The sequence below is a fragment of the Pyrus communis genome, chromosome 14 (assembly GCF_963583255.1).
Source record: "Pyrus communis chromosome 14, drPyrComm1.1, whole genome shotgun sequence".
Lineage (NCBI taxonomy): Eukaryota > Viridiplantae > Streptophyta > Magnoliopsida > Rosales > Rosaceae > Pyrus > Pyrus communis.
In genome coordinates this window covers 8,078,011-8,097,453 of record NC_084816.1, presented here as the reverse complement: position 1 = coordinate 8,097,453, position 19,443 = coordinate 8,078,011, and the positions used below count along the sequence as shown (strand labels likewise).

General features: G+C 36.4%; 3 protein-coding genes across 5 annotated transcripts; 1 reads left to right on the top strand and 2 right to left on the bottom strand.

The window, feature by feature from the left end:
• Positions 1-2,846: 2,846 nt before the first annotated feature.
• Positions 2,847-3,350, top strand: LOC137714315 (classical arabinogalactan protein 4-like). The gene has a single exon (XM_068453555.1). It carries the CDS (start codon positions 2,847-2,849, stop codon positions 3,348-3,350), a length of 504 nt encoding a protein of 167 aa, XP_068309656.1.
• A 2,089-nt stretch (positions 3,351-5,439) lies between these two features.
• Positions 5,440-11,486, bottom strand: LOC137714900 (4-hydroxy-3-methylbut-2-en-1-yl diphosphate synthase (ferredoxin), chloroplastic). Its single transcript, XM_068454057.1, has 20 exons — positions 11,111-11,486; positions 10,378-10,608; positions 9,700-9,857; positions 9,476-9,582; positions 9,288-9,388; positions 9,129-9,205; positions 8,712-8,831; positions 8,385-8,615; positions 7,945-8,061; positions 7,767-7,841; positions 7,605-7,682; positions 7,442-7,501; positions 7,293-7,355; positions 6,976-7,120; positions 6,698-6,836; positions 6,402-6,479; positions 6,166-6,325; positions 5,971-6,069; positions 5,768-5,872; positions 5,440-5,684 (listed from the first exon to the last, which is right to left on the bottom strand). Exons 2-20 carry the CDS (start codon positions 10,583-10,585, stop codon positions 5,583-5,585), a joined length of 2,223 nt encoding a protein of 740 aa, XP_068310158.1. The 5' UTR covers positions 10,586-10,608; positions 11,111-11,486; the 3' UTR covers positions 5,440-5,582.
• Positions 11,487-14,376: 2,890 nt separating this feature from the next.
• LOC137715997 (uncharacterized) lies at positions 14,377-16,608 on the bottom strand. Of its 3 annotated transcripts, none has more exons than XM_068455385.1 (5): positions 16,467-16,608; positions 16,139-16,373; positions 15,783-15,958; positions 15,310-15,601; positions 14,377-14,789 (listed from the first exon to the last, which is right to left on the bottom strand). In XM_068455385.1, the coding sequence occupies exons 1-5, from the start codon at positions 16,570-16,572 to the stop codon at positions 14,723-14,725; spliced, it is 876 nt and encodes a 291-aa protein (XP_068311486.1). In that variant the 5' UTR covers positions 16,573-16,608; the 3' UTR covers positions 14,377-14,722. The 3 variants fall into 3 exon arrangements, with proteins under 3 accessions (XP_068311486.1, XP_068311488.1, XP_068311487.1); XM_068455387.1 differs by having other exon boundaries at positions 16,463-16,602; XM_068455386.1 differs by having other exon boundaries at positions 16,459-16,592.
• Positions 16,609-19,443: the final 2,835 nt, after the last annotated feature.

Sequence of the window (19,443 nt, the reverse complement as noted above, 5' to 3'; positions counted from 1 at the left end):
TAATTTAAGGAAAATTAATGAAAATAACTTGAAAATTTTGAGTTTTAAGGTAAAGTGAATAATATTGATTTTTTTGTGTAAAAATATAATTTTTCGTTAAAATGAACAGTACTGAAAAATTTCTGTTAAAAATTCTTTTAATTTAAAGTGGTTAAGGCTATTTTTTAAAGAAAAAGATGTTCTTTTTAGTCTCAAAACACACTTTTTATGTTCTCGTATGCCTATCAAGAGACTTAGGTAGGGTGGTCCATCAGTTGTAGGGTACCTTTTTTTTGTTTGAGTCAAACATTGTAGGGCACTTGTAGCCCAACGTGAGTTGGCATAAATAGAACAGCCTCTCATGCAATCATGATCTAGTAGCGTTACATGATAAGACAACAAAATTGTCACCCTTAGAATTTAAGATAGATTGGTAAAGAAGAAAATGAACATCTTAACGCTTGAAATTATATTCAGAGTTATTCAAAGATGCCCACCGGATTTGAAAGTCTAGAGCCGACGTGTTACCAACTATGGCTCTACACATTACAGTGGTAAGGTGGATAAAAATGTATGTCATGCGGATAAAAACTTACACATCTCTATATATTATTAGCATATGACGCTCAATGACGATAAATCTGTTTCATGCAAATTCTTTTCAGTACCCATTAGCCATTAATTGGAATTTTAATAATTGTTATTGCTTTTTTAAGCAGATCCCTGTATGCATAATGCTTGTGAAACCATGTCCATGTGCAAATGGACTCTAATTTGTTTTGCATAGGCATAATTAATTTCATATTAAGTGAATAATAATTGTTAATTCTCTTATCATATATGGTTGGACAGCCATATTGTCAATGACAAAAAAACCAGACCTCTCGCTCCGCTGTTCATTATTTATCCTATATTTGGATGGACAATCATGTCCATAAATTCGGAATAGGATCCTCACTGGATCCTCTTTGTGGGGATCTGGAAAATCAATCAATTATGTTTGTTTATCGTACATAGTACGGTTAGAAATCATATTAAATTTAAAATTTAAAATTAAATATAAATAGCACCTAATGAAAATTGACTGCACTATATACGTTGAACGGACACGATCAAATCCTCACAAAGAAGATCCGGAAATGATCCTTGTCCCATAAATTCATGTATAATGCATTCCTTTGTTTTGCTTTATGTTTTTTTTTTTGGATAAAGGATAATAAAGTTTTTAATTTTGTGGTTGGTATCAATGGTATGTATATAGTTTAATTTCCATATTTGTCCTCTTTCAAAAAAGAAAAACAAATTAACCCATTAGCAATTTAGCCCGGCCATCCTGTCACGTATTTGTTGTAATGCCATAACTGATAAGGTATAAAACAGCTGTTGGATTTTTTTTTTCTTTCTTTTTTGTGTTTTTAGTGGGTTGTCAATACTTTGATCCTCATATTACGATAAATAAAACCTACGTCGACTCAATTATTGACTTACATGACATAATAACTCTAGACAAGAACAAGATCTGGTTATCGTCAAACACAACTCGTTAATCACCGTACCCGATACGGCGATTCCTGTGTGACAACTAAACACGACCTAGTGACCCTTGGATCCGACCACCTACCCATCTAAGGTCAAGTTCAGGTTGAGTCACACATCCATCCGTATTTCACTCCACATTTTTCTTCCTAGATATTCCTTTTCTTTGGATGATCAAATATTCCTTTTCCAATTTGGAGTTAGGGTTTTTAAAAGGTAACAAAAATGAAAATTAGTCCCCATCATATCATGTGCAAATTGCATAAAAAACAGTAGCTTGCAAAACATAAATAAAGATATTTCTTGCCGCGTTTATTGTGTTTGATAAATCACATTTCTCATCTCCTTCCAATTCAAGTCATCCCATAAATAAAGAAATTAATATTCATAGTAAACCCACCAAGCAATTAAAGCTCATATTTCTCATGTCCTTACAATTCAAGTCATCTCCAACTCACCTTTTAAACGTTGTCCCTTCCTCTCCTTCGTGTGCTCGTTTTGCAATTTTTTTTAACAAACGATATTATCTACACTAAAGAAGAGAGGGTAAATTTAGCATCATAATATATTAACAAAAATATGGTTTAAACTCGCATTTGGCAATAATCGAACCAAAGACCTCTTACTTACAAGTAAAGAGGAATATCATTAGACCATAGTACAAAATGGCTGCTCGCTTTGCATTTGGAGTCCAATACATTTTTTTATACAATAATGTACTTTCTTTTTTGAGATGCAAGTGATATTATTATCTTCATTTACACAAATTTGAAGATTGAACTGTTAATAATATTGAATCTAAAACTTCCATTTACAAATAAAAAGAATATTATTGGATTATAATACTGAATGAACCTCGTAAAATAGCATAGTCTAAAATATCGTTTTCATTTCAAATTCAATAAAGTATAGTTCCTAATATTGCATTTCCAACAAAAAAAAATGAAAAAGAAAAAAAAAACACAACTCTTTATAAATAAGACCAAATAAAATAATAGAATTACAATATCATCCAACTCTTTTCCACACTTCCAAAAAAACCCAACTTAAATCTCCTCCGCATTTTTCTAGATCCAGTGTATCGCTCCTCTCCCTGCTTCTTTACTCCACCTACTTGTCCAGATCTGACTCCCCCTCTTCCCTCCCCTTCAATCTCGGCCGTCCCCTTTTTCCCTTCTCCCGAGGTCTCCTCCTTTCAAATTCAGATCTCCTCCGCTCCATTTCAAAACTGCTTCCCAAAATTTCAACTTCCTCTCTGCTTACTTTCCCATCAGATCTACATTTTCTCGGGAAACAAACACCTCGAGCCGACGCCGCCTCCTCCGTCAACAATGTCGAGGTTCATCGAACTCCTCTCGCCTCTGCTTCTCGCATTCCTCCTAGTCCAATTCAGCACCGCCGTCTCTTCTTCCTCTCCGCCAGAGCCCTCCCCGACTCCATCGCCGCAACCCGGCGCCGATGCACCTTCACCGCCATCTCCATCCCCGATTTCCCTCCCTCCATCTCCGTCGAACGCTCCGGCCGACTCACCAATTCCATCTTCTCCTCCCGCTCCGCCGCAATCGACTCCATCGCCGTCGCCTGACAGCGAACCTTCGGTTCCCTCTTCGGCTCCGTCGGTTCCTAGTGACATCAATCACAATAACATCAACGCCGACGGCGACGGAGAGGAGTCCTCCGAAGGAGGAATGAGCACCGGAAAGAAGGCGGGGATCGCGTTCGGAGTCATCGTCGGAGTCAGTTTGGTAGGGCTGGGAGGATTCGTGTACAAGAAGCGTCAAGATAACGTCCGTAGATCTCAGTACGGTTACGCCGCCAGGAGAGAGATTCTCTGAAGAAACACTCAATCGTCTTCATACGCGAAGCTCTTCTACTTATAGAGGTTACTGTTAAATCTTAAATTTTCTGGTATTAATTTCTCGTAATTTTTTGTTTAAATTCTGGGCATGTTTAGTATATGATTGAATTGGGGTTTTCTACGGCGGTGAAAAATGGTGATTCAATTCGATTCTTGATTTTTTGGCGCGGCGGCGGAGGAGTGGTGATAGGTAGATTATTTTTATTATTTTCTTTTTAAATTTTGGGGGTAAGATACTTGATTAGTCAAATATCAGTGATTCGTGTATTGCTTCTCTATTTTAGAAATAATATAATAATTGGATTTACAGATTTGGAGTTACTCGTTTTTCTTCTGATTTGATGATTACGTGCCATTTTAATTGCGATTTAGATTATATATAATTCGATGATTTGATTTATCCCGTTGATTGCAATGCGATGATTGTGAATAAATGGAGAGTGTGAACAAGGAAGGATAGAAATAAATGGTGAATGATAAATATGGTAAATTAAATTAGGAGCTGCTGGTCCAAACTACAGATTATGAGGCTTCCTTAAAACTAAAAACTAGAGGTCTCAGGTTTGAAATCCGCTGTTGGTTTGAAACCCAAATTTGTGGTCAAGAAGAGATTGAAGTATCCCTGTGAGTTTTTTCAGTTCTTAAAAAAGATAGATAATCGTGACTTGTCATCAATTATACATCTATTCTTTTTGTTGGTTTCGTTTTATTGCATCTTTATTTTTCGAAGTAGATATGTCGACTTTGTGCCAAAAAAAAAAAAGATTTTATTTTATTTTTTGTAAAGTGAATACTTGGGCTACTGGAACTTATTCCTCCTTTCTACCTTCTCTCCATTTTTTATGCTTTTGTAGCTTTTACTTTTGCTTCGGCATCTTTAAAGTTTAAAGATTAAATGAGAGCACAAGCTATGGATGGGCATAATACTGCAGAATCGCAAAATCGAATTGAATCATGATAAAATAAATTGTAAAAAATCGTTCAGACAAAAAAAACGTCAACTTAAGTTCAAGAACAGAACCCAATCATTCATATCAGTTTCAGCTTCTATATTGGCGGAACCACTCAAAATCGAACCGGAACCATTGTAAATCGAACTATATGATTTTAGTAAAAAGTTTAAGTGGAATAGCATCGAACTGAATAATTTATATTTTTCAGTTCCGGTTCTAATTTGAGGGTGGAATCGGCCAGGAACCGTGCCCAACCCTAGTACAAACTCTCCTATGCACAAAGACCACAACTTCCTTATGGCCAGAATTAAATAGGGAAATCGATTAAAGTGATTATTTTTAATATTTGATTAGCCAATATATGATCGGAATATTGTCCATGTTTGATCTCGATCAGTTTATAACAAGTCATTATTCTAATAAACTTTTAAAAAAATGAAAAGGGAGCAAATTCCACAAGAGAGAATATTGCCAGTGCTATACTTTGTGACTTGTCATTGAATCTGAGACAGGATATCATGGTGGTCTATCCGTGTCATGAAAAACCTCCTCATGCTAAACAAGGTCGTCTTTTTTGCTTACCATGCATCTGTAAATTTCACTTTTGGGTCATCTTTGAACATGGCTTGGCCACCACTCATAGCTAATGAGAAATTTCTTCTTACATTAAAGTTTGTAAATTACAAACTCGTACATATTCATAAGTGGAGGAACCTCTTTTAAGGCACCATACAAAATGTGTGGGTGGGACCAATAAAAACCGGAGAGCAGGTGAAATGACTGAAAGCGCTATTTAAAACAAAAAAAAAAACTTTTGGATTCTAAAAGCACTTAAAGTGCTTTCTGCAAGAAGCACCAGTTATGCGCTTCTTCCAAGAAGCACTTTAAGTGCTTTTTCAGAATTTACTTGCATTTTTACTAAAGATTGGTTCTAAAAACATTTTTATAAAAAACGCTTGCAATCATTTTAAAAACAAATCTAAACAAACTTTTAGTATAAATAAAGTGTGTATAAAAAAAATAAGAAATATGCCAACGATAAATTTGGTATGCAAGTGCGGGGCATTTTCAACTTTTGGCCTCTTGTGAATGTTGTCAACTCGTGCCAATATATAAGGCAACACATTTTCTTTGAGATCAAGTCATCGTTTATTGTTTTCAACTGTGGCTACTTGAGTATACAACATAATGTGGGACAACTCTCTCTCTTGAATACCCTCTACTTTCAATATGCGATGATCAGAAATTACCGGCTTTTACTCTTCCGCAGGAGGGTCAACCCAGCGGCCGTGATCTTTTATTAGCTGGATCAAGGCATCGGTTGCATGCTCCATCTCAATTCCACGCTTCACCACCGTCTGAAACACATTTCAACCTCGTATTTAGTTTATGTTCTTCAAACTAAACCGATAACAAATTTCAAGCTGGACGGAGGAAATACCTTCCCAACGTAGAGGTCAATCTTTCCAGGAGCGCCACCAACATACCCAAAGTCTGCATCAGCCATCTCCCCGGGTCCATTTACAATGCAACCCATGATCGCAATCTAGAAAAAGGAAATAGAGAACAAATTACAGAGACCATTGGATTACTGAGAATAAAAGACAATCACCATTCAAGATCATTAAAGAATAAGGTAATTACTGAAACGCCAGGCAAGTGTGATGTCTTCTCTCGTATCTGTGCACTTATTTCTTGAAGATCAAACAAAGTTCGGCCACAGGATGGGCATGAAACATACTCCTGAAATGAAATTTAGGCATGTATGGCGATTGTTTAAGACCATCCTCTCTTTATGATATGTCAAGTTCAGTTATATTTCGTAAGAAAACTCCCTACCGTCTTTGTATTCCGCATTCTACATCCTTGTAGTAAATTGAAAGATGTGTTTCTCAGGTAATCAAAGTCCTTGTCTGGGGCTTCCAAGAGAAGACCATCTCCAAGTCCATCTACTAAAAGGGCCCCCGCATTGGTACCAGCACCGATAACCAAGTCATCCCTGCACGAAGTGGAATTAAGCTAGAAGTACTAATACCGTGGATCTCTGACAGAAGGGAAGAGTATCATGTAATTACCCATGGATTCCACTTGGAAACTGAATATGGTGTATTACGGGGAAGTTTAGAGCATTGTCTCCCAGATACTCAAATAGCCTACAGAAACATAGACTTCATATTATCAGGAGAAGGAAAGATGTGCATAACAATACAAGAAGTTAAAACATGGACTGTCATTTAACAATCAACAGCGCCAAAGAACGGAGAAAACAAATTTCATATTGGTTGAAGTGTCTAGGGCCTAGGTTTCTAGATTGAAATTCTTACAATGGAAATTTTATTTTGATGATTTATATGAGTTATAAAGTCATTACCTCCTCGCAGCATGCACTCGGCTTATTTTATCTTCACCGAAGGGCAGATCATGGAGAATCATTGTAGCATCAATGCCCTTGAGAATATCCAGCACTTCATAGGGTTCATCACCACGTAGTGAGACCACTAACCGTGTACCTACAAGGTAATTAACTCACAATAAAAAAATACAGAAGATAAAACAGGGGTAGCCGTCCTCCAACACACACAGAAAAAAGGGATGTGTTCAAGCATCAGTACTCAGTACTCAGTACTCATTTCGGTAACAAAGCTTCACCTTCTGGCAAAAGCTTGTATGCACCAGTTGATAACTCCTTCGAATTTACCAGAACCATGGCATTGGGCAATGGCTTTGTTAGCTGTTCTGACAATGGTGTTATAACACCCATACTTACATCTATCAACCTTTTGAGAGCTAGCCGCTGATCATAATAAAAAGAAAACTGTCACATTATTCTTGTTCTTGCAAAGAACTTAATGCACAAGCAGCTTATTACGAAGTAAATAAAATTTTGGGGGAATGGTTGGGGGAGCAAGAGAGAGAGAACAGGATTATTTCTAAAGTAATGAAGAAAAGTTCAGTAGGGTTCTTACAGAATCCGCATCATCAACAGGTGGAAGTTGTCTCAATAAGATTGAGTCAACGGTTGCAAGATCCTGTATTAACAGAACTATATAAATGAAAATCCCAGTAAACCTGCATGATGTACAATATGAAGCGTAAAATGGAATAATAGTAAGACCTTAAATGGCATTCCGAGAACAAGTTTTGTTGCTAGTGACTTGTACAGGAGCTCTGGTGTCTATAACGAAAGCAAAAAGGTCAGTGTACTTTCTCCACCCAAGCCCAAAAAAAAAAAAAAAAAGCAATAGAATGGAATAAAGGATGTATGATTTCAACTGTACCTTCAACTGGTCAAGGGATACTGACATCAGAACAGAGCCATCACGGTGCAAGACACCTCTATAATCCACCTCTTCACCCTGTGTTTTGACGACTTCATTATCTCTGTTAAAGAAAAAAGAATATGAAGCACTAATTGATTCAATCTCAAGATCTAGGCTAACCTCCTTTTGTATTGGCAGTTGACCAGATCGACGCTGAAATTCAAAATAATGTCTGTGCTTCTCTTCAAATGGAGCCTGATACAAATAATGCCATCAAGAAAGCTGATTAGACTTTCAATTTCTAAAATAGAAGCGATCAAGAATATGAATCAACAAACAGAAGATTGTAAAATCCTACCACTCCTTGCTGAAGATCCGCTGCTCTCTTACCAAGGTTGGCCAGTCGTCTGCAGGGATCTATCTCCTCCTCCGGTGCTTCAGTAAGTGAAACCCTAATTGTATCACCCAAGCCATCCTGCATGCAAAATTCTAGTGTTCCATTATGGCTAGACATGACTTATAAATGTAATGTTTCGTAGCATTTATATTAGCTTCAATCTATTGGACTATTGAACTAAGTGCAGGATCACATGACATACACAAATAGACGAACCTTCCATCTATCATAAACCTATCATCTGTCATAAGCACAGTTGCAGTACGCAAATACTTATTCTTAAAGTCAACTTAACAAAATAGTGCATTACTGGCACATAATTTCATAAATCAGAATAATCCCTACGATGTTTACTGGTTTTGAATCGATCACAACACCTCAACATAATGATTCAATAGTACCTGAAGAAGGGTTCCAATACCAATTGCAGATTTCATTCGCCCATCCTCACCTTCTCCAGCTTCAGTAACTCCCAAGTGCAATGGATAATCCCAGCCTTGAACATACATTTCAGCTACAAGCAAACGATATGCCTGGACCATGATAACTGGGTTGCTTGCTTTCATTGAAAAAACAAAATTATGGTAGTCCAACTTCCGGCAAATTCTTGCAAACTCAAATGCAGATTCAACCTGTTGAGGAATAACATGTCAATGACACCCAATGAGTTTGTATGTACATCAAACAAGCTTGAACTATTTTCAGCAAAAAGACAATGTTTTGCTCACCATTCCTCGAGGAGAATCCCCATAATAGCTCATTATACGATCTGAAAGGCTCCCGTGGTTTGTCCCAATACGCATTGCTCTTCCATACTTCTTACACTTTTCAACTAATGGAGTAAAAACCTGCCGTTGTTGAGAACATAACTTTCATTAAACTGAGCACATTAGAGCATGATTGTGTATCAACATAAAAGATTGTTTGATACCCAACAATATAGGCTTTACAAAATACTTGCCTCTTTAATCTCTTTATTTTATTTTGTTCATAGTCAATTCACTTTTGGAAAAAATAGTTACCATTTCACACATACGTATCAAACTTTAATGAAAATCTAAGTCTGCATCAGTTTCTCAAACATTAATGTGTGCCTTTAACAGTGGACACAAGCAGAGGCCATGTACTGATAGATATATGGTTACCCGCTCAATGTGCTCAAGTTCTTTCTGATAGTCGTCTTCCGTGTACTCTAACTTCTCAAACTGGGCCCGTCTATCAGCTGCAATAAAACACCTATATGAATCCACAATCACTCCCTTCAAATAGAATATAACAAAACCATTGAACAGTGAACTGTGTACCAAAATTTCCAGGGTTGACACGAATTTTGTCAAAGCATTCAGCGACCCGCAGTGCAACAGTAGGAGCAAAATGAATATCTGCCACCAAAGGTATATCATAACTGCACATATAGATTGAAACATGGTCAGGCCTTAAACAACATAAAGAGTAGATCTTTAACCACTGAAAATACAACAACGAAGCCTACTTTTTCTGCACAAGGGAATTTTTAATTTCAAAACAAGCATCTGCTTCTTTCCTCCCTTGAACTGTTATCCGAACAATATCTGCTCCCTTATCCGCTATTCTCATTACCTACAAACAAGGGAGAAATTGATATGCCAACAATCTGAATCAGACCCAGAGGTATCATAGATATACCAAGTTGGGTCAATCCACTAGTATATAAATGAAAAAAGGGAACTATCAAACCTGTTCAACTGTAGCAGCAACATCCTTTGTGTCAGTTGTGGTCATTGTTTGAACCCTTATGGGATGCTCACTACCAATAGCCACATTTCCAACCATAACTGTGCACGTTTTCCTCCTGACAGTTTTGTGTATGGATTCACAATACTTTTGCCTAGGAACTAAATTGAAAAAAAAAAAAAAAATTATTAGACAATATGAAAGAAACTTTATAAAGGTAGAAAAACATAATTAGGCTGATATATACTACCTTACATTCCATTTCGTCTCTCGGAAAACTGTATAAATGTGATCAAGCCAAGGCTTAGTTTGACTGATCCTAATACAATTAGCTTAGTTTAGGCAAGAATTCCATTTTCACAATAACAATTACCTCGGGTTTCTTTATAGATATATCTCATCCAGCAAACAGTTATTTCACAACTTTCTAGTTAATAGCTATTTATTTCCAACCATGTAAATGAATTATTGATTAACAGGAAGATTACAACCAGCTAATAATAACTACCGATTATTTCTTGTTCAGCATTTCTGAGAAACCCAGAAACAAGGCAAAAGAAAACATAGCAATCTGCTGTACTTTCACCCGTTTTTGCAGCTGCCAAAAGTAATTTCAAGGACTAAAACACAACACATGCATTAAAACAAAGGCTGACTAAACCAATTAGGGAGTTCAACAACCTAGCAAAGGGCTGCCTTCAGATGCAGGCTTGAGCTCGGCAATATCTGAGCCTGGATTTGAGTTTCGTATCACTGAGATTCTTGTTCTGCCAGACTTGAACCTCTTCAAATCAGAAACCCTCACAAAATCCATACTTTTAGCAAACCCGAAACTTGAGTCCCTGCTTTTCAGACCCGTAAAAGAAGCCGGTACAGCTCCGGTCGCCATTTCCACGACTGCAAAGCTTTACCCTTCACAATTCAAAAGCACAATTTGCTAGAAATTCAGTTAACTCATCATTTTATACATCAAAATTCAGAATTAACATGTCAAGACAAGAACTTTGACTATTGACTAATCATGAACCAAAACATAAACAGGAAAAAGAATTTGTGGGTTTTCAAATTCACTCTTTCCTTAAGGTAAGCAGCTAAAGAAACTTCAATACAATGATCTTCCTCACAGATTTCTCAGCTTTCCCATAGCCCAAAACACTAAACCAATCCACCACCTAATCACATTCACACCAACTGAATTATCTACTTTCCTGATTAAATTTTGCATAAAATCACATAATATATTACCTCAAAACAATCAACAAAACACAAAACCTAACAAAAACAAATAAATCAAATGCAATTCAAAACCCAAAAAGAGTTTTTACAAAACCAACAACCAGAGTGCTCAAAAGGATGCTCAATTGGTGGACACGTGGGGTGCTGGTGATTGTGCTGATGGGTTTTTTCTGTTTACCTTGAGTGATGTGTGGAGATGATCAGTCAGAGCAGCTGAGAGTGAGAACGGGAAGAAGAAGGCTCTGGAACTCCAGAAGCTGGAAAATTTGGTGGTGGGATGGGGAGTGAGAGAAGGGAGTTGTCAATGGATTTTTGGAAATTTGTTTTTCAATGGTTGAATTTGTACCAATTTGTGGCCGGAAGGATATGGACAAAACCATTTGTTTTGGTATCTATTTTTCTGGTAAATGTTTAATCTTGGTATCTAATAAGTCGTCTAACCATACAAAGCACGAAGCCATTAATAATTGCGTGTGCTACTCTTCTTAGTAATTTTCAGCCTTCTTCCTCCACAAAACCTCAAGAGAGAAGGGAATTAGGAAGAAAAACGTATACATATGGCGGGATTTCCGGGACCACAATCGGTATTAACATAAAAATACGAAAGCAATTTGGAAGCACAATTTGCTTATGAACAGTAAACCATTTCATTGAGATTTAGTGCAGATTAAATTTGATATGCATAGAAAAGGTATACGCTTGTAGGGTAAACAAATGAAATCACCAATCATATTTTAGTGTGGTGGGTAGTGGCATTAAATATAAGGTCTAATGATCTATGCGCCATGGAACCAACGCCATAACGATGCAATCAAAGCTTGTCCATGTTCGTTGTGCATGTGTTTTTTTTAGAACGTGTAAACTTGCCGTGAAATCGTTTTTTGGGTACATTAACCTACAATTCATAGCAATGTCACATTTTCATTAAATTTTTTGTTTAGTTAGTCGTTAAATGATGATATTTTAGGCGCACGCTTCACTGTCTTATCAAATAACAAATTACATTTTACCATCTCAACTTTGAATTTTATAATAAACACATATTTCATATTTTGAACATTGCAATGTCATATATAACTTTACGAATTCATTGTAAAGTCAGACCTCGTTCCCTTGTTTGTGAATTTTTCTTTGTTAATTGCTTACGTGGTAGGCGCAAGGCCTACTCCTTCGCCTACCGAAACTCCATGCTACTTGGTTGTCAACGGGGGAGTGTGGCTAGTCCCATTCAGTAAATATATGATATCATTTGCTAAACCGGTGAGTACGGGTACTGCCCCTATTGTTGAACCGGATAGAGCAAATTCAAATTCACATTCGTCTATGTTCTCTCTTTCTTCACTGTCGGCTGCTTCTCCGCTGGGGAATCATTCCGTCCTTGACTTTTCTTCTGATCTGGCTTCCTATTCGCTTCCTACTTTCTCAACGTCTGCATCTCCCGCTTCGCCTACATATCCAGAAGTGCTCACTCCAACTCGAACGACTCCATCGACGACGAAGACAACACGCTCGGTTGGGACGGCGGCATTTGGTGCTCGTTCTCTCTCGAATCTACATTGAACTTGTTCGCTAGCTTCGACATGTCAACAGCGTGGAGTCCCAGTAGGCAAGGGAGTGGGCACAAGCTTTAACTGACAAATTAATGGATAAGAAAATGAGATTTGACATTGTAATGAATTCGTAAGTTGATGTATGACATTACAATGGTTAAAATATGAGGCATGCATTTGTTACGTGACTCAAAGTTAAGGTGGTAAAATGTAATTTGCCATTTTTTATTTTTCAAAATTTGGCGGAGAAAGTGTACCCTACACCTACCACGTCATCATTTAACGATCAGATTGATAGAAAATTTAACAGATGTCTAATATTGCAATAAATCGTAAGTTGATGTATAACATTGTAATGTTTAAAAAATGAGAAATGCATTTGTTATGTAATCCAAGGTGAGGTGGTAAAATGTGATTTATCCAAAAAAAAATTAACCCGTCACTAAATGCGTAATTTGGAGAGAATGAACGAGCATGAGTTCTCTACGTTTTGATGCCAAAGAGCAAGCACAACTAGGAATCTTGCATACACCGTTTTGGCATATTCCGCCGGAAGACAACAACGTAACAAACTAAACTGCTGGGCTTACAACTCAAATTGCTGCCCACGCGCTTCCGTACACGCTCTAGTCTACTCATCGAAGCCCTTGAACCAGAATTGGTGGCTCCCAAACTTGAAAAAACAAATATAGATAAATACCAATTAGAAGAAAGCGCCCATGAAAGCAGAACTCAAGGACTTTGTCTTTGGACTTCACTTTTCAGGAGATAATCCTTTCACATTGGTTGATAGATGATACTGCTTTCAAAAACTTCAAAAATTACGTTTCTTCAGTTGTTTATTTATTTATTTATTTATTTTATTTTTGGAGGAAACAATATTATCTACAAGAGGGAGTGGACTTAACATCACAATGGACTAGCAATAATGTGGTTCAAATTCGCCTTTGGTGAGAATCGAACCTAAGGCCTCTCACTTACAAGTGAAGAGGAATATCACTAGACTGTAGTATTAAGTGGCTTCACTTCAGTTGTTTTTACCTTCTATGTTTTGTTAGTTATATGCCAAGCTATTTACCAGTGTTTCAGGTTACCACTTTCAAATCCACCTTCATTATTTTTAGGGAACTTTAACGAAAAGTTTCCGGTATTATTCATTTTAACGAAAAACTACAGTTTTACTCTAAAAAGTCAATTATGATACTATTCACTTACAACACTTTTTTGTCATTTTCGTAGTTTTTAAGTCATTTTCATTAATTTTCTTTTATTTTTATGTTTCAGTTGGGGGCAGTATTGAATATCCAATGGCTTTTGGAACAGTTATGATTCCTACAGAAATTTATTCACGGGCAAACAAAGACGCTTATACTTTTAAAATCTAAAAAATTAAAATGAAACGAAAAAGACTTGTCTAAATCAATTCATATCTTAGTTGGAGGATTCGAAACTTTAAAATAACCATCCATCGGTCAGAATTTGATACATCATGTTGGTTTGTGAAGAAGTTTGAAGAAGTGTCGTTTTTCTGTGCTAGTGCTAACCCGGGTTCATAAGACTAATAAATGTGATTAAAGAATAATATTGAGCTTGAATCGTGTTATCATGTCGTGTTACGTCCTCATGACCATATTATTGTGCTCGTGAATATGACAGCGTCCACTTACAAATTTGACACGATATCATAAGGAAATAACGTTGTACCAACATGGCTTGCCCAAGAGGCCTAGAAGTGAAACGACGTTGTCACTACTATCTCCCAGACATTGGGACTTACATGAAATGGATTCATTATCATGTGACGTCTTGTATCCAATAATACATTGTTAAGTGCAATTTTTTCTCCACATGATAATATATTATTGGATTGGGAAGCTACAGGACGATGAATCTGTTCCATATAGTTGCTCTCCCCTAACATCTATATATACTTGCATAAATACAAATTTGAAATACATCTGATACAAAATAATTCGTATCAAAATATAAAAGTATTAAAATATAACAGAACTTGAGATAATAGCTTAGTGGTGAATGAACTTAACCAATCTAACTTATATCCAAACTTCATCGATCGCTTCAGGTCATATAAAATTACAAAAACAAATAGGATTCTACAATCACAAATTTGCTTCAATTCCGGATTATAAGTGTGTATATATCATCGATTCATACCTTCCAGCTGCCCAGGTCACAGCCATTAAGGCATGTAAAGCATGGAATTTGCAATGCATGTGGGTTTAAGTAGCGGTTCCTTCTTCCTCAAGAGAAAACCTTCCCAGAATTGCAACAGTTTCGTCTCTCGCACTGCAAAGGCAAAGCAAGGAATATTTACACCACTCGAACCTGGTTGTACTAAAGCTCAGCATGCCCAAAGCAAAAAGAAACAAGAGGATATGAAGAAGACATATCTAAAGAGCAACATTCGGGATTTGATCCATCAAAAGAATCCTAAACATATTTGCATTTTAAAACTGGAGAAAAATGATTATTACCGATAGCTATCCCGACAATTTTGTTAAATTCAACGGCAGAAAAGGCATCATTAGACCAATTATTAGTTTATTACTGTCATCTTTGCGTGTGTAGTGACTAGTGAGTACTAAACAAACTTAATAAATTTCCCATAAATAGAATGCATTGATGAGACAAAATACACCATATGTTATACTTCAGCTGTACTTCATCTCTAATAAGCTGTTAACTATTATTTCCTTAAGGACTTCTTCTAGATTTAAATAACAAACCACAACAATAATGTCATATATTTTCATTTTCCCAGCCATTTACATCACAGAAAAGGTAGTGTAGTCAATGGGATTCTTACCTTCCGGGTCGAAGAATCTTGTACCTGTCGAGTTTGGTGAGGTCCACAACTGTTGAGCCTGCACGGCCTGAAGGAAGCACACCACCATTGTAAACGTACGCACAGTGTTCCCAGAGATTCTCAAAATCTTTGATGGAAACACTACTTGGCTGCCCACTTAGGTTTGCACTTGTAAGGGCCAATGCACTCCCCAATTTGCGTGCAATGTCCCTGATGAAGTTACAGTCGGGTACTCGGACTCCTATACTCTCCAATCCTGGGTTTAAAGACTTCTCAAGAATACTTGACTCCCCTGCAAAATACCCAAACTAGCTTTTCTTATTTAACACTGAATGTGAAAGTGACAAAGCCGAAACGAAATCAACCCTATTGATATCAAGCATCAATCAAATGGTGGTGTCTATCAGAAAAAAAAAAAATTCTTAGTACTTTCTTTTTTCTTGAATACAGAAATTTCTGTTCTGTCGCTATACCTCGGCTTAGTACAAGGGTCACGGGTCCTGGAAGGAGAGCCTCAAGCAAGCCATGGGGCAAATGGTCCGTGACAGCAAACCGCTCAATGTCTGGAATATCCCCAACACAAACTGCAAGAGGACTTGTATGCTTACGTCCTTTAATCTCATATATCCGGTTCACTGCTTCTAAAGAGCTGCAATTATTCTCCACCGTTTCAGGGATGGGTTACAAAATTACACAAAGGTATGGGCTTTCTTATAAATCATCATACTAAAAACAAGAGCGCTATACCGATATCGGAAAACAAATAACAGGGTTTTAGACACAGAGACATTTAAACAAACAGGTGGAGTGCATAGGGTTGATTCCATACCAAGCATCACAAGCGAAGCCGTATAGCGTATCAGTGGGGACGGCAATGACTTTTCCGGCTCTGAGAGCTCCGACGGCCTCTTCAGCGTGAGCTTCAGTGGCCGGCCGGACCACCCCCAAGTGGGTTTCAACGCCCGCGTCGCTCTTCTCCAAACTCCAAGCCATCTTCTTCGCAGCGCAGCGTTTCAATCTACTAATGTGCGCTGCTGGCGCTAAATTACCCAATTTGCGCACGCCTGGAGAAAAATGAGAAGAAATAGGTAAGTTTGATATGCTTGTTTTCTTACTCAATATGGGTGTGCGAGAAAGAGAGAGACTGACTGACTGACGGTGGTGAGAGAATAAAGAGGAGAAGCTGCGGAGGGAGGAGGAGGAGGGAAGCGAAGGAGATGTGAGTAGGGGAATTCTGGCTGCGATTCTTGTTGGAATGTACATCCCTCTGCGCTAGTCTGCTCCCTCGTAATTTGTCATGTGTCGTCCGTCAACGATGAGGACCGGATGCCCACTTACACAACGGCAATCTAAAAGTTTGATTTATTTTTTCTTTTTCGTAAATTTTTTTTTGAAATTTAGATTGTTAAAAGTAGCAAAATTTTTGTTTCAAGATAAAAGTGAGATTAAAATCAAGTAAAAAATAAAATTTTATATTATACAACGGGACGGGGCAATTTGTAATTCTTGTTGATGAACAAAAATGAACCCTTGTATTCTTGTTTTCTTCGATGCAAGCGATAATTTGTATTAAATTAGTCTAGACAGAGGAGGATTTGAGATGAAGTGTAAAGAGAAAACATATTGTTTTAACCAACTTAACTAAGTATTGAGTTGTGCAGCTATTAAAAAAAAGTATTGAGTTGCTTTAAAAGTGATAATGCTCAAGTCTTGCTTGACACATGGATCTAAATATATAATTAATTTGTTTGAGTTGACACTATAAGCTTAAAATAGAGAAAAATTTTAGGTACCGTGAACGCAAGTTGTACCATTAACATCTTATAATAATGATCGACAACACAGTAGCTATGTCCTATTCTAATAAATATTAATTAAAAAACAATTTTACGTGTTATAGTTTGAGCAAAATAGCAACGTATGTATCCATGTTAGAAAAGTTCTTTAAAATGAGTCAAGTTAACTCAATTAATTGAATACTACTTCTTTTTCTTTTGTTGGTAACAAAACGTTTAAGGAGAGATTGGTTATTCTCACCACCAGCGTTAGAGCATACCCATTAGACCTGACATTCATGTCATGTTTTCCATGTTCATGTCGTTTTCGTGACATACCTATATATCTTAATGGGTCGTGTCGTGTAACACCTGTTAAAGTAAACGAGAAATATGACCAGATCCGAAATTGACCCGTTAATATTACCAGATAATATGACCCGACCTGTTACCCGTTAAAGAAAATATATTTTAAATCAATAAATAATGAAAATGTAAAATGTAATTCGACCAAAAAAAAAAGGAAAAATAATACTAAATTAGTATATGCATACCATATTGTCACATAAATATTACTTCAAAACATAAAAAAAACATTTGTCTTTCAAATATTACCACCCCAAAATAAGAGCCTAATGAAAAAAACATTAGTACATTATTACAAAACACCAAATGTTCAAGGATATGCAAAATGAAGACAATTGCGTTCAAGGTTGAGAATGCAATCACGAGCATTTATATATGCTTTCACATTTTTCAAATTTGTACATTAATGATTATGAATTTTATTTATTTTGAACTCCCTTAAAAATACTATTAATGAGGGTTTGTATGGTACTAAAGATTTCAAATGGCCATGTATCCGTCCTCAAAGCGTAGAGGATATGATCACAAGCATTTGCCCATTTTTTCACAATTTTCACACTTTTAAATTAATTATTATAATTTTTTAATGTATTTGGTATTTTTAAATTACTTGATATTTTTATTTTTTTTAATGTGTTTTATAATTTTTTAATCTCACTCTTTGTCTATAGTATACTATAAAAATAACTAAATAAATAAAAGCTTAAATTTTGAACTCCCCTAAAATTTATATAAAATAATATAAAATTTATTTATTTTGAACTCCCTTAAAATTTATTTATTTATTTAAAATAATAATACAATAAAAGCTTAAATTTTGAATTCCCTTAAAATTTATATAAAATAATATATAAATTTTAAACATTCATAACTTATTCAATATTCAAAGAAATCGAGTGATTCAAAAATGAAAATCATACTTCTCGACGAGACAAAGATAATGGTACCTTTCTCGACGAGCCGTGGAGAAAGGTACCATTATCTTCGTCTCGTCGAGAAGTATGATTTTTGTTTTTGAATCACTCGATTTCGTTGCGTATTGAAGAAGTTATGAACGTTTAAAGTTTATCCAGTTTCCGGCGAGTTTTCTAGTTTTCCTGCGGACCAGTCATTTTTCAGGCTATTTTCTGGCCATCTCCGGCTACCATTGGGCTTCCAAATAGGTATAATCTTGTTCTACACTTTCCTATCTTCATTTTGGTATATTATGGGTCGAATTTGGTTAAAAAACGATTGAGTTACGAAGCTTTGAAAATTGCCCAAAGAGTTTTTAACGGAATGACCAAATTCATGGATGGTAGACAATCTCGGGACCATTTCTATTAATTTTCATTCTCAAGGAACATTTCTATTGATTATGTAAATCCCAGAGACCATTTTTGCTATTTAGCCTATACAATATATATATACACTATGACTATTATATTTTATAGTAAGTTTTTTTGGTAGTTTAAAATTTTAATATTTAAAATTATCAAAATAACATTTTTCTTAACGTGTTGAAATGGGTTACCCGCGTGTCACTTTCCTGTAAACTTGTTAAGGACCCGTTATTAATGGGTTGTTATTGTATAACCCGATAACGACCCGATTAGTTATCCTATCGACCCGAAACCCGTTATTTTCGTGTAGTTTATGTGTCGCATTAACGGGTCGTATAAGAAATTGTTAGGTCTAATACTCACAACCTCGAGTCAGAAGGACTTACGCATGGTGCCTAACTGTCAGCTGCCACTGATATAAATTTACATAGGAATTTACAGATCATGCACCGATGAGGTCTGCTGGCAGCAGGACTCGAACCTTGGAGGTGCCACACAAAAGACAAAGACCTTACTAATTGAGCCAACCCTCATTGGCAATCGAATACTATTTCTGAGTAACATTGTGCATCAAATCTTTAATCCGATATTTATTGGTGAAATAAATGTTGCAGTTACGCAGAATTTAACTTTTCTGATGTCAAACCGACACGTATAATGCATGCACAGTT